Source organism: Pinus tabuliformis, chromosome 2_1, assembly GCF_031772625.1.
Source record: "Pinus tabuliformis cultivar Carrire ecotype Pingquan chromosome 2_1, CPIR1, whole genome shotgun sequence".
NCBI lineage: Eukaryota > Viridiplantae > Streptophyta > Pinopsida > Pinales > Pinaceae > Pinus > Pinus tabuliformis.
In genome coordinates this window covers 309,895,926-309,907,736 of record NC_142299.1, presented here as the reverse complement: position 1 = coordinate 309,907,736, position 11,811 = coordinate 309,895,926, and the positions used below count along the sequence as shown (strand labels likewise).

At 37.3% G+C, this 11,811-nt stretch overlaps 1 protein-coding gene across 1 annotated transcript; it reads right to left on the bottom strand.

Moving 5' to 3' along the window:
* Nucleotides 1–11,071: 11,071 nt before the first annotated feature.
* LOC149200078 (uncharacterized) lies at nucleotides 11,072–11,509 on the bottom strand. The gene has a single exon (XM_089400842.1). The coding sequence runs from the start codon at nucleotides 11,507–11,509 to the stop codon at nucleotides 11,072–11,074; it is 438 nt and encodes a 145-aa protein (XP_089256968.1).
* Nucleotides 11,510–11,811: the final 302 nt, after the last annotated feature.

Below are 11,811 nucleotides of genomic sequence, written 5' to 3'. Positions count from 1 at the left end.
AGGTGAATATGTAGAAGTGAGATTGTTGAGGTCTGTTCTAGTAGCAAGCAGTAAACCCAAGCCAGAACTCTCGACGTATGACAACAGCCTGTCTATCGAAGTCTTACTAGATTGGATTAGTGAGATGGATAAGTACTTTGAGTGCGAGGAAATCAACGAAGACCGCAGAGTTCGGTTCGCTGCGACGAAATTGAAAGGACACGCAGCCCTCTGGTGGGACAATGTCCAGAACGAGAGGAAAAGAATGAACAAACTACCGATCAAAACCTGGTCAAGGATGGTGGCCAACTTAAAAGGCAGATTTTTGCCAAGGGACTATCAGATTGTGCTGCACAGACAGGTGCAGAATCTGAGGCAGAAAGGATTAACGGTAAGGGAATATACGGAGGAGTTCTACCGAGTGAATTTGCGGGCCGGATATACAAAAGATACAGTGGAAGGGACAGCTAGATATGTTAATTGATTAAGGTTGGATATTTTGGATGAAATCAGTGTTTTTTCATCGAATAACACTGAGGAAGCGTATCAGAGTGTGATGAAGGCTGAGGAGAAAATCACCAGAAGACAGAACGCCCAGAGAGGACGAGGAGCCAACAGAGGGAAAGGCCAGTCCTATGGAAGAGGGTGGACTGCTAGTAATAATGAGGAAGGTAGCAGTTCTAGAGCTTCTGGATCAGCGGACAGAGGTGATAGTGCAAGGGGTGGAAGGTCATCCCAGCGGGGCAGAGGTAACGACCGAGGAAGAGGGGCTGGTTACCAATGTTATCGATGTCATAAATGGGGACATAGATCGTTCGAGTGTCCAGAAGCAGAACAAGCTGGACAGCGGGGTGCATACGTGGCACAGCCAGAAGAAGTAGCAGCACCTCCCCAAGAAGCGGAGAATGTTCTAGAGATAGGGGAAGATTTAGTGCTGCATAAAGTGTTGTTAAAACCAGTTAAAGAGATCACCGACCAGACACAACGGAAGGCTCTATTCAGAACAGTTTGTAAATCGCTGGGTAAGTGCTGTAAATTAATTATTGATAGCAGTAGTACTGACAATTTAGTGTCTGCAGAGATGGTAGAAAAACTGGAATTGAAACATTTGAAACATCCCAACCCCTACAGAGTTTCATGGCTACAAAAAGGTCATCAGTTACTGGTAGATGAACAGTGCGAGGTGGAGTTTCAAATAGGTAGATACAAGGACAAAGTTGTCTGTGACATCATGCCAATGGATGTATGTCACATACTATTAGGCAGACCATGGAAATATGATAGGAAAGTGGTACACGATGGAGTGACAAACTGTTATAAATTTGTGAAAGATGGAATCAAGCATACGCTTGTGCCCGTCAAAGAAGAAGGGGCAGCTGAGCCAAGTGAAACAAGAGCATTGCTGGTGAGTGGAAAACAATTTTTAAGACAGGTTGAGGACAGTGAGATAGGTTACGCAGTGGTGAAGCAGGCAAAGACAGTTCTATTGCACACAGAGATAACATATTTACCTATGGAGATCCAGCAAATGCTGGAAGAGTTTACGAACATCGTTGTAGATGACTTGCCAGACAAGTTACCCCCCAAAAGGAGCATAAGTCATCACATTGACTTCATACCCGGAGCCAGTTTGCTAAACAAAGCGACATACCGAATGAGCCCCAAGGACAATGAAGAAATCAGGAAGCAGGTGCAAGAACTGTTGAACAAGGGATTGATAAGAGAAAGCTTAAGCCCTTGTGCTATTCCAACAATCCTCACTCCCAAGAAGGGAGGAGAATGGCGGATGTGCACCGACTCAAGGGCCATCAACAAGATCACCATTCGGTACAGGTTTCTGCTACCACGGATGATGATGTGATGGATTTTTTAAGCGAGGCAGTGTATTTCTCCAAGATAGACTTGAAGAGCGGGTACCATCAAATTCAAATACGTGAGGGGGACGAATGGAAGACAACCTTTAAGATGAATGAGGGGCTGTACGAATGGCTGGTCATGCCATTTGGGCTGAGCAATGCGCCCAGTACATTCATGAGACTAATGAATGAGATGTTGAAGGAGTATATTGGGAAGTTTGTGATAGTTTATTTGGATGACATACTTATTTTCAGTAAGACAAGGGAAGAACACCTTCAACATGTGCGTAAGGTGTTAGAGAAATTGTAGCAGAACAAACTGCTAATAAACTTGAAGAAATGTACTTTTCTGCAAAAGGAATTGATTTATTTAGGGTTTGTAATAGTAGAGAATGAATTGAAGATGGATCCAGAGAAGGTGGCAGCGATAGTGAATTTGCCATCTCCAAAAAACTTTTTTGAGGTACATAGCTTTCACGGATTAGCAAGCTTTTATAGAAAGTTCATAAGGAATTTCAGCGAGATTTGTGCGCCAATGTTGGATACTATTAAAAAGGCCAGCCAGCCTTTTCGGTGGACAGAAGCAGCGGCGATAAGTTTCCAGTTGTTAAAGAAAAAGATTATTGAGAGGCCGATCCTGAGATTACCATATTTCAAGAAGTTATTTCAGGTTCGCTGTGATGCTAGCGGGACAGCAATTGGAGTTGTTCCCAGTCAAGAGGATAATCCTGTAGCATTTTTTAGCGAGAAGCTGAATGAGAGCAGATAGAAATACTCATCATATGATAAGGAGTTTTATGCGGTCATACAAGTACTAAAGCAGTGGAGGCATTATCTGTTAGGAAATGAGTTCATGCTGTTTTCAGATAACTTCGCACTACAGTACATAATGCAGCAACACAAACTGAACCATAAACACACCAAATGGGTGGAGTATCTGTAGACTTTCAATTTCGTGTTGAAACATATTAGCGGGCAAGCTAATAAAGTAGTGGATGCGTTAAGTAGGAAAGCTCTACTTTTGCAGGAAAGCACTGTGCAAGTGCTAGGGTTTGAGCACTTACGAGATTTGTACCAGATGGATGGAGACTTTAAGGAGGCCTATGAGGCATGCCAGAACCCCTTGGTGAGGGATAACAGCCCTTGGTTAGACTACAATTTGCAGGAGAAGTTGTTGTTCAAGGGAGGACAACTGTGCATACCTGACTGCTTGATGAGGGAGAACATTATTCGAGAAAAGCATAGCGGAGGTTTGGCCGGACATTTCGACGTGGATAAAACACTCGAGCAGCTCTGACACTTCTACTTTTGGCCAAGGATGCAGAGGGATGTGCGACGATTCATAGCCAGATGCAAAGTGTGCCAGTTAGCAAAGGGTCATAGTCAGAACGCAAGACTGTATACACCGTTACCCGTTCCAGGTAGACCATGGGACTCAGTCAGCTTGGACTTCGTCTTAGGCCTACCTAAGACACAGCGAGGATACGATTCGATAATGGTAGTAGTGGACAAATTCTCGAAAATGGCACATTTTTTTCCTTGCAGGAAGATCAGTGATGCCACCCACATGACCCACTTGTTTTTTAATGAGATTGTCAGGTTACACGGATTACCCAAATCCATCTCGTCAGATAGGGATGTGAAGTTTACGGGACATTTTTGGCATACCCTGTGGAAAAATATGGATACTCAGCTGAGTTATAGTTCTGCTTACCATCCGCAGACGGACTTACAAACAAGAGTTTAGGGAATCTACTACGGAGTCTAGTGGGAGAGAATTCGCGGATGTGGGATTGAGTGCTGGTGCAGGCAAAATTCGCTTACAACGATTCACCTAATCGCAACATAGGCTTGAGCCCTTTCCAAATCCTGTACGGTATGCATCCTCGCGGAGTACATGAACTGCGGGATCTTGGACTGCAAGAAAGGCGAAGTGCAGATGGAGAAGATTTCGCTAACGCGATGAGGGATTTGCATGAACATGTGAAACTTAAATTGTAGGAAAGCAGCTTAAAGTATTAACAGCAAGTAGATTTGCGGAGAAGGGAGGTACAGTTGAATGTAGGAGACAAAGTCCTCGCACATTTACGCAAGGAACGTTTTCCTAAAGGTATGTACAATAAATTAAAGTACAAGAAGATAGGACCCTGCAAAATCCTTCGGAAGTTTTCAACAAATGCCTACGAGATCCAGTTGCCACCAGGGATAGGCATTTCACCTATTTTTAATGTAGCAGACCTATTTCCCTACACGACTGACCCAGAGGAGAAGGAAGAAGATGGAACCACGCGACCCACACGGAACACCTAGGACGAAGTAGAAAATTGGAAGAGACAGATGCCTTACGTTCAACCTCTTGAGATTGAGAGCATTCTCGACACTTAGGTGGCTAAACAAACTCGACAGAAGGAATATTTACAGTACCTGGTCAAGTGGAAGAACCGTCCAATTGAGGACAGTTCGTGGCTTGATGCCAGGCAGATCGAACAGATAGGTACTTCTGTCGAGAAGCTCATGGACCGGAGCCATGATTTCTTTTTGCCTCGGGAGTCTGATGCAAGAGCATCTAGCTCACCATGACCAGGTAAAGTCTCTGCCAGGTCACAGGAAAGTTGAATTTACTTTTAATAGTCTTTATGTTGATTGACAGGAAAGTAGGTAGGGTTTTTTACTTTTATTCTCTTTCACCTAGTTAAAGGTAGTTGAACAGTTAGGAATAATCATTTGTCTGTTGTTAACAATTCAAGATTATTCTGTCATTTTTAAAGGAAAATGACAATGTATCTGGAAAGAAAATCCTGTCCTAATGTGGACAAAGGACCAGCAAATAAATAACTGTAACAGTTTAACTGAAAAACACAATTGTACGATTTTATTAACTGAAACGGAAAACTATAAATGTAACAGGACTAAATGATAGAGGGGTTCAGTTGAAGACCACTTGCACTCTAGTAAAAAGAATAACAACAGAGAAATCCAGATTGCTGTCCATCTGTATGTCTATTTTCATTTATTAAAATTCGACTAAAAGCAGTTTGAATATGTATAGCTACTAACTACAGGATCTATAAAATAGTTCTTTTTTGTTATGTTTCCCGAGAAGAGTAATCAATTCAATTAATTATATTAAGGAGCAGAACAACACAAGAGTTTGCAATCTTCCCGTAATAGAGATGAAGACGACACTAGGAGTAAACATAAACCAGAACCATTATCGGCCAAGAAGTCAAGCTCAAATGAAACAGTCATTAATTCTACCGAATCATCAACACGTCTACAACATTCAGCAAGGTGGCACAAAACATTTCAATTAATTAACTGACAACACATAATAGCAGTCCCAACGACAAGACCGGAGAATACAAGTCACGACGATTCCCGGTAAATTAAAATTTATATTATTACATCATTCTGTATTGTCCTCATTTCCAGAACCACAAGGATTCGTGGAACAGAAATATTGAACTGGGTTGTATACAAACAAAACCCTGGATTACAAACCCTGGGAGAGGGTTTCGACCCCGACATACAAATACAGCAAAACACACGTAGACTGAGAACGGTGAAACCATAGGCGAGGGTTTGAAAGAGTTTGACAGTCACAAACCAAGGAAACTACCAAGACCCAGTGGAAACCAGAGTTGACAGAACCAGACAGAGAACCAACAAAAAAATTGAGGAGTGGTAGAGCCTACCAGACAAAGCCGAGAAGAGCATGGCCGAACCCTCCCACTGCAACCCTCAGTACCTGTAGAACCAACATTGGCCAGCGTTTGCGAAAACAACACAATAAGAAATAAAATACAAAATGAGAAGAAGACTGAACTGTTGAAAGGAACCGTGGCCCATACCTGAGAGTTTGCAGTAGCACCATAGACAGACATTCCAGCAACAACAACGATTAACTGTGGCGAGCAAGGAACAAGCAAGGTTAAATATTGAGGGAGAAAGCTTTGGTAACTGCAGCAGGGACAGAGTAAATACCTGAGAGTCGCGCCAGAAGCCAAAGGAAGCCATTGAGCCAACCTGAGAACAAGCCACTGTTGTAAATGCCAACTGTAATAAGAATACCCGTGCCGAAGTTTATATGTGGCAACCTGTAGACATTGTGACAAAGAGGAGTCGAAGCTCAACAGAGAACTTACCAAGTCACCGTTGGACGAGCCAGAATAATCTACGGACCGAGGAGCAAACGCCAGCATGCCCGCAGAGACAAACCAGCAGAAACTCCCACGACTTACAACATAACCACATATTCAGTCTTGCAGAGCTTGGGTAACAAACCCACGACAAACTATGGCAAATGACCAAAAGAGCTAACAACTCAGGAGAAGAGTCTAGGAACAAGCGGGAAGCGCAAATACCCAGGTGAGTACTGTCCATTATGAACTCATTAAATGTCACACCAACCGTAAGTTAAAATATCCTTTGCATTTCATACATGTGTCAACCTTGTCATATGATTTAATCAACCGCGCAACCATTATAGAAATCATTCCCATACGTTTGTCAAACATAACAATTCATCAACCTATTATAATTTTATAAAGGTGTTGGGCTGGGTGCCATCAAAATATGTCTCTTTTAGGTTAAACTAAAATGCTATTCTATGGGGTGTATTCTTATACATTGAATATAATGAGTAAGGCAGGTTTACATATCAAATTTGTGAATCCAATAATTTGGTATCAAATTTTGGAAAAAAAATTATAGCTCAATTGGTACTTTTTCTATTTCAAGTTTCAAGAAAAGTTGGAGTAATTTTCACACTCACTTTATTGGGGATCAATTACAATAAAGGAGAAAGAAAAGAGAAAAGAAAAAAAAATACATTTAAGAAAATCTATATAGAATATTCATTGGAATGGTAAGTTTATATATGTCAATGTGAAAATTTAACATAGCATTATGTTCTTTAATAATAAAATAAAATCCACTAATAAACAAAATAAATATATGAAATTCATATACCAAAATGTTATTCAACTACTTCTGGTAGAGAACCTTAGTCCCTTCCGCTCAAGTTAAAAATTATGTTATCTGAAAATAACACAAAAAATTACAATGTACATTATTCGATGTTATTGGAATCAATTAAAAAAAAAGAGAGGAGAGAAAGATGCATTTAAGAAAATATCTATCAAATATTCATTGAAATGTTAAGGTTAAAAAGAGGAGAGAAAGATGCATTTAAGAAAATATTTATCGAATATTCATTGAAATGTTAAGGTTATATATGTCCATGTAAAAATTTATCATAATATTTTGTTCTTTAATAAGTAAATAAAATAAAATAAAAAGCACAATAAATATATGAAATTCAAATGCTAAAATGGTGTCCAATTAATTTACACTAAAAAGCGTTGTAGAAGAGCATAGTCCCAACCACTCAAATTAAGAAATATGTTATCTGAAAAATTGTAGAAAAAATTATAATCTTCAAATGCTAAAATGGTGTCCAATTAATTTACACTAAAAAGTGTTGTAGAAGAGCATAGTCCCTACCATTCAAATTAAGAAATATATTCACTGAAAAATTGTAGAAAAGATTATAATCTTCAAATGCTAGAATGGTGTCCAATTAATTTACACTAAAAAGTGTTGTAGAAAAGCATGGTCCCTACCACTCAAGTTAAGAATTATGTTATCTGAAAAATTGTAGAAAAAAATATAATCTACCTATGTCAATGTCAGCGAAATCATTTAAATTATGAAATTGACAAAAAAAATAAAAGAGAAATACACATTTAAAAATATATATATAATATTCATTGAAATGTTAAGTTTATATATGTCCTTGTGAAAATTCAACATATATTTTATTCTTCAATAACCAAAAAAAATATATGAAATTTAAATACTAAAATAGTGTCCAATTACTTTGGATTAAAAAGTCTTGTAGAACCTCAACTTAAAAACCATGTTATCTAAAAAAAACTGTTTAAAAAAATATAATCTAAATTGGTCAAGATAAATTAATTTCTCACGTGGATTTGCCTCACGATATAGACGATTGGAAGTACCATAAACAAGACATCATTTCAACAATATTATCATTTTTATATTATTTAATGTGAAAGATATAAATTATAACGAAAGATGAAGAGGCTCTGTCTAGCTATATTGTTAGATTTTAACTAACCGGTAAACTTCATTTTTGTTAATAGTTATTAAATTCTTCACTATTATTAAACGGAGTTGTCTATAATGCGACTTTTTGAAGATTTCGGTGACGGAATCCGGCGAAGAAATTGAGGTCAAATCTTGATTTCTTGTAGTTAAAATGGTTTTTTAACTGCATATTTGGATTCAGCACCCTGAAAAACCCCTGGGACGGTTTCATTGTGCAGAAACTAGCTATCAAACTTGCGATTCCAATAATTCTTGCCGGATTTCGACCGGAAAAATCCGCCGGAAAAACTTTCAAAAAGTCGCGTTATAGACAACTCCTTATTAAACAATATAATATTGTTGAAATGATGTCTAGTTTATGGTATTTTCAATAGTCTATATGAAAGAAAGAAGAAGAAAGAAATTATTTTAACGTCCACGACGCTAAAGATAGCATATGGGACAGACTGCTTCTTCATCTGCTTGATGTATTCGGCCTTTTTTTTGTGAATCTTCACAATAAATGCTCCCAACTTCTCGACAAACCCCTCGTTAAATAGATTATCCCAAGAGCTAGCTGCCAGCGTATCTGCATACCTTTCCATGTTGTCTTTGAAGGCCTCACATTCTAAAATGAAATGTTTTTCTGTTTACACTTTTCCGGAAGAACAAAAAATGCACACCCTTTCCTCCCACACTTCCTTTGGCCTTTTGGTAGGTCCAGTTGAACTTTCAGTGGCCGACTCGCCCGAATTATCTCAGTATTTGCAAACTCCAACGAGGATAACAAATATTTGCATATTTTAAGGAAATATTTTAAGGGAAAGATGAAAATTAAAAATCCCTTTCAGATTAAGGATCCACTAAAGTTTAAGAGAACCATTACCGCATGTCTTACAAATTTGAATAACCGATAAATAGATATTCTATTTGAATAACCGAATTTGGATTTGACTGAAATGTAGATTCATTCTCAACAATGATGAACAATAGAGCACCTTTGTCAAAAATCATCCTAGAGAGTAATTGGTACCATTCTCTTTTTAACCCATCAGCATCAATGCCCTCTCCTCCTTGGAAATGCACTGATAGGTGCCCATTAAGATAATCCATAATTGATTATATGAATCTTCTAGCAAATAAGCTCGACGAACAAATACACAGTGGTGTAGAGAGAACATGCGTATGTTGCTCTATGATTTTTTTGTTGATTATGTTATTTACATATTGCAAAAGCATTATTAGATGGCCAACTCCTAGATGCCTATTTTACTCGATCATTTTACAGGCACATACTTGGCGTGAATGTTACATATCATAACATTGAGGCTATTGATCCTCATTATTATAAGAATTTGAAATGGATGTTGGAGGTATGTAGCAATTTTCGATGTTGTTATTTCTTTTTAATAGGCTTTTCTTTTTTTTACTGGGGTTATCATTTGTCAACTGCTCTATGAACAATCCACAATTAACATAACGTTTTAACTTTCTCTTTTTATTTATGTAATACAAGTCACTTATGAATTAGTAAATGTATTCCTCATTTTAACGTCAAATTTTTCTTTTTCCTAATAAAATGATATTAGTGACATCATTGATTTGATATCCAATATAGATGTCGATAAAAAGAAACACATTCTATATGAGAAAACAAAGGTATTCTTTGTTCTCTGCTTGGTACACTAATTTACAAATGCCATTTTTTTAAATTTTTACTCTGATATTTTATTCACACAAAACTTTTTTTTGGTATCCTTGAAATTTTCATAGATAATAGACTACGACCTTATACTGGGAGAATAAATGGAAGACTTACAAAACAAAATAAACATGAATATCTTTTAGTCGAACATTGATTAACAACTACTATTCACCCTCACATCAATGCATTTATCTAAAGTTTGAATGGATTAGTACCGAGGGAACTTATTTCGATCTTCAATGACAAAGAGATTGAGCTTCTGATCAATGACAAAGAGATTGAGCTTCTGATCAAAATTGACGGTAAGTAATTATCTGTTAAATAATTCTTGACGGTAAGTAATTATCTGTTAAATAATTCTTTCCTCCTTTTTGGTTAATCTTGTAAGATAATCGCTAATTTGTACAACTTATTTGATCTTGCAGTTGAAGATCTCAAAGCCAATAGAAAGTACAATGGGTACACTTTTGCATCTCTAGTTGTTTAATGGTTTTTGGAAGTTGTTTTAGAGTTTTAGTAAGGAGGACATGGGACATGGCACGTCTACTCTGGTTTACTACTGGACATCTAAAATATTCCTTTTTTTTAGAGACATCCACCCTAATCTTAAAGCTTATTTAAAAATAAAATTTATAAATTGTCTTGTATCCTTTTATTTGAGAATTTGTATTTATACTTAGTTTTCATCGGAGAAAATGTGCCTTTCAAAAAGCCTTTTTATGGTCCTTGTTCATCCAAGGCTTAGTCTTCATTACAAAATTTCATTATTCTGTATTTTAATTTGGATTATATATGAAATTAAAATAGCATCACTTTTCATTCATATGTAAATTAAAATACATTGATTACAAAATTTCATTATTCTGTCTTTTAATTTGGATTATATAGGAAATTAAAATAACATCACTTATCATTCATACATAAATTAAAATACATTGTAAATAATTTTTAATTAATTTCTAGAAGAAAAAAATAAATATTAATTAATAATATAATTTATACTGTAGATTTTATAATCCAATCATTTTAATTGAATTTAAATGGTGGTTTCCAATAGTCATTATTCTCTATTTTCAATATTTTGTTGGAAGTATATCATATTAATGTTTTTATTTTGAGCATTAGAAATTATATATATATAACTAAAATATTATTTTTTAAAATATCTATATAAAATTTAAATTTGCTGATACACATGAAATACATATCTCTTTGCACCTTTTTAAGACAATGGCTAATATTAATTATTAACAAACACTCAGCGTTGGCTGATTGGTCTATTTGTAGGGCCCAAATCAATTTAGAAATTGTCCCCAAACCCTATAGTAACAAAGAATGGTGGATTGTGACTAAAACAATTCTACCACCAACAAATGGGCACTTAACGAAACCTTGTGTGTAACTTTTTTCATGAACACGTTTACGATGAATCTGGTAGGCTAAAATCCATTTTGATAGACATGTTCAGATTTCTTTCGAACTCTCGAGATGGTGTGCGGATATGGCAACTGACAGGCTTGCCGCCAAAGTGGCAGCGGACAGACTGAAGAAATTCCTTCAAGGGGAGGCTGATATGGCCGATTTCGTCCTCATCGGAGGTAGTCTCCGCGTATGTTGTGATTTCCAGAATGAGGGAGCCTTCCTTCTTCAGGGTGGCTTTATCGAGGGTAAACGTCATAATGTGAATCCAGATGGGGTTGCTGCCGTCGGTGGTGTCTACTGGCGTTCTCTGCTTATAACCGTCGATGTTGTTGGGATCATTGGTGATCCATGCCGCTGTGAAGGCTCTTATGTTCTTTACATCACCGTTCTTGATACCATGGGCTGCAATTAAGGTTATCTGTATGTTCTTGGCCATCATCAGCACTGTAAATATCACTGGAAATGGAAATGAATGGATGTTATTTTTGGAGAGCACGGAAATGGCGATGGAAGGAAGAGGGAAATATTTGGGAAAAATGGAAATGCAGATGGACTGATGATATAGTTGGCGATGGTTTTATAGGAGGGTTGCGAGACCAATGAACAGACTGCGATCCAATCAGAGTTGAAGTTGACATCGTCTCATACGCCAAATCTATTATACAAGGAGTCCTGGAGGAAGTGATCAAGTTATTATCTAAGGATTCCTCTCAGGTTCCTCGGCGCTTCAATCACAGG

Excerpts from the sequence above, each read along its gene's own strand:
- LOC149200078 (XM_089400842.1), bottom strand. The coding sequence starts at position 11,509 with ATGGCCAAGAACATACAGATAACCTTAATTGCAGCCCATGGTATCAAG.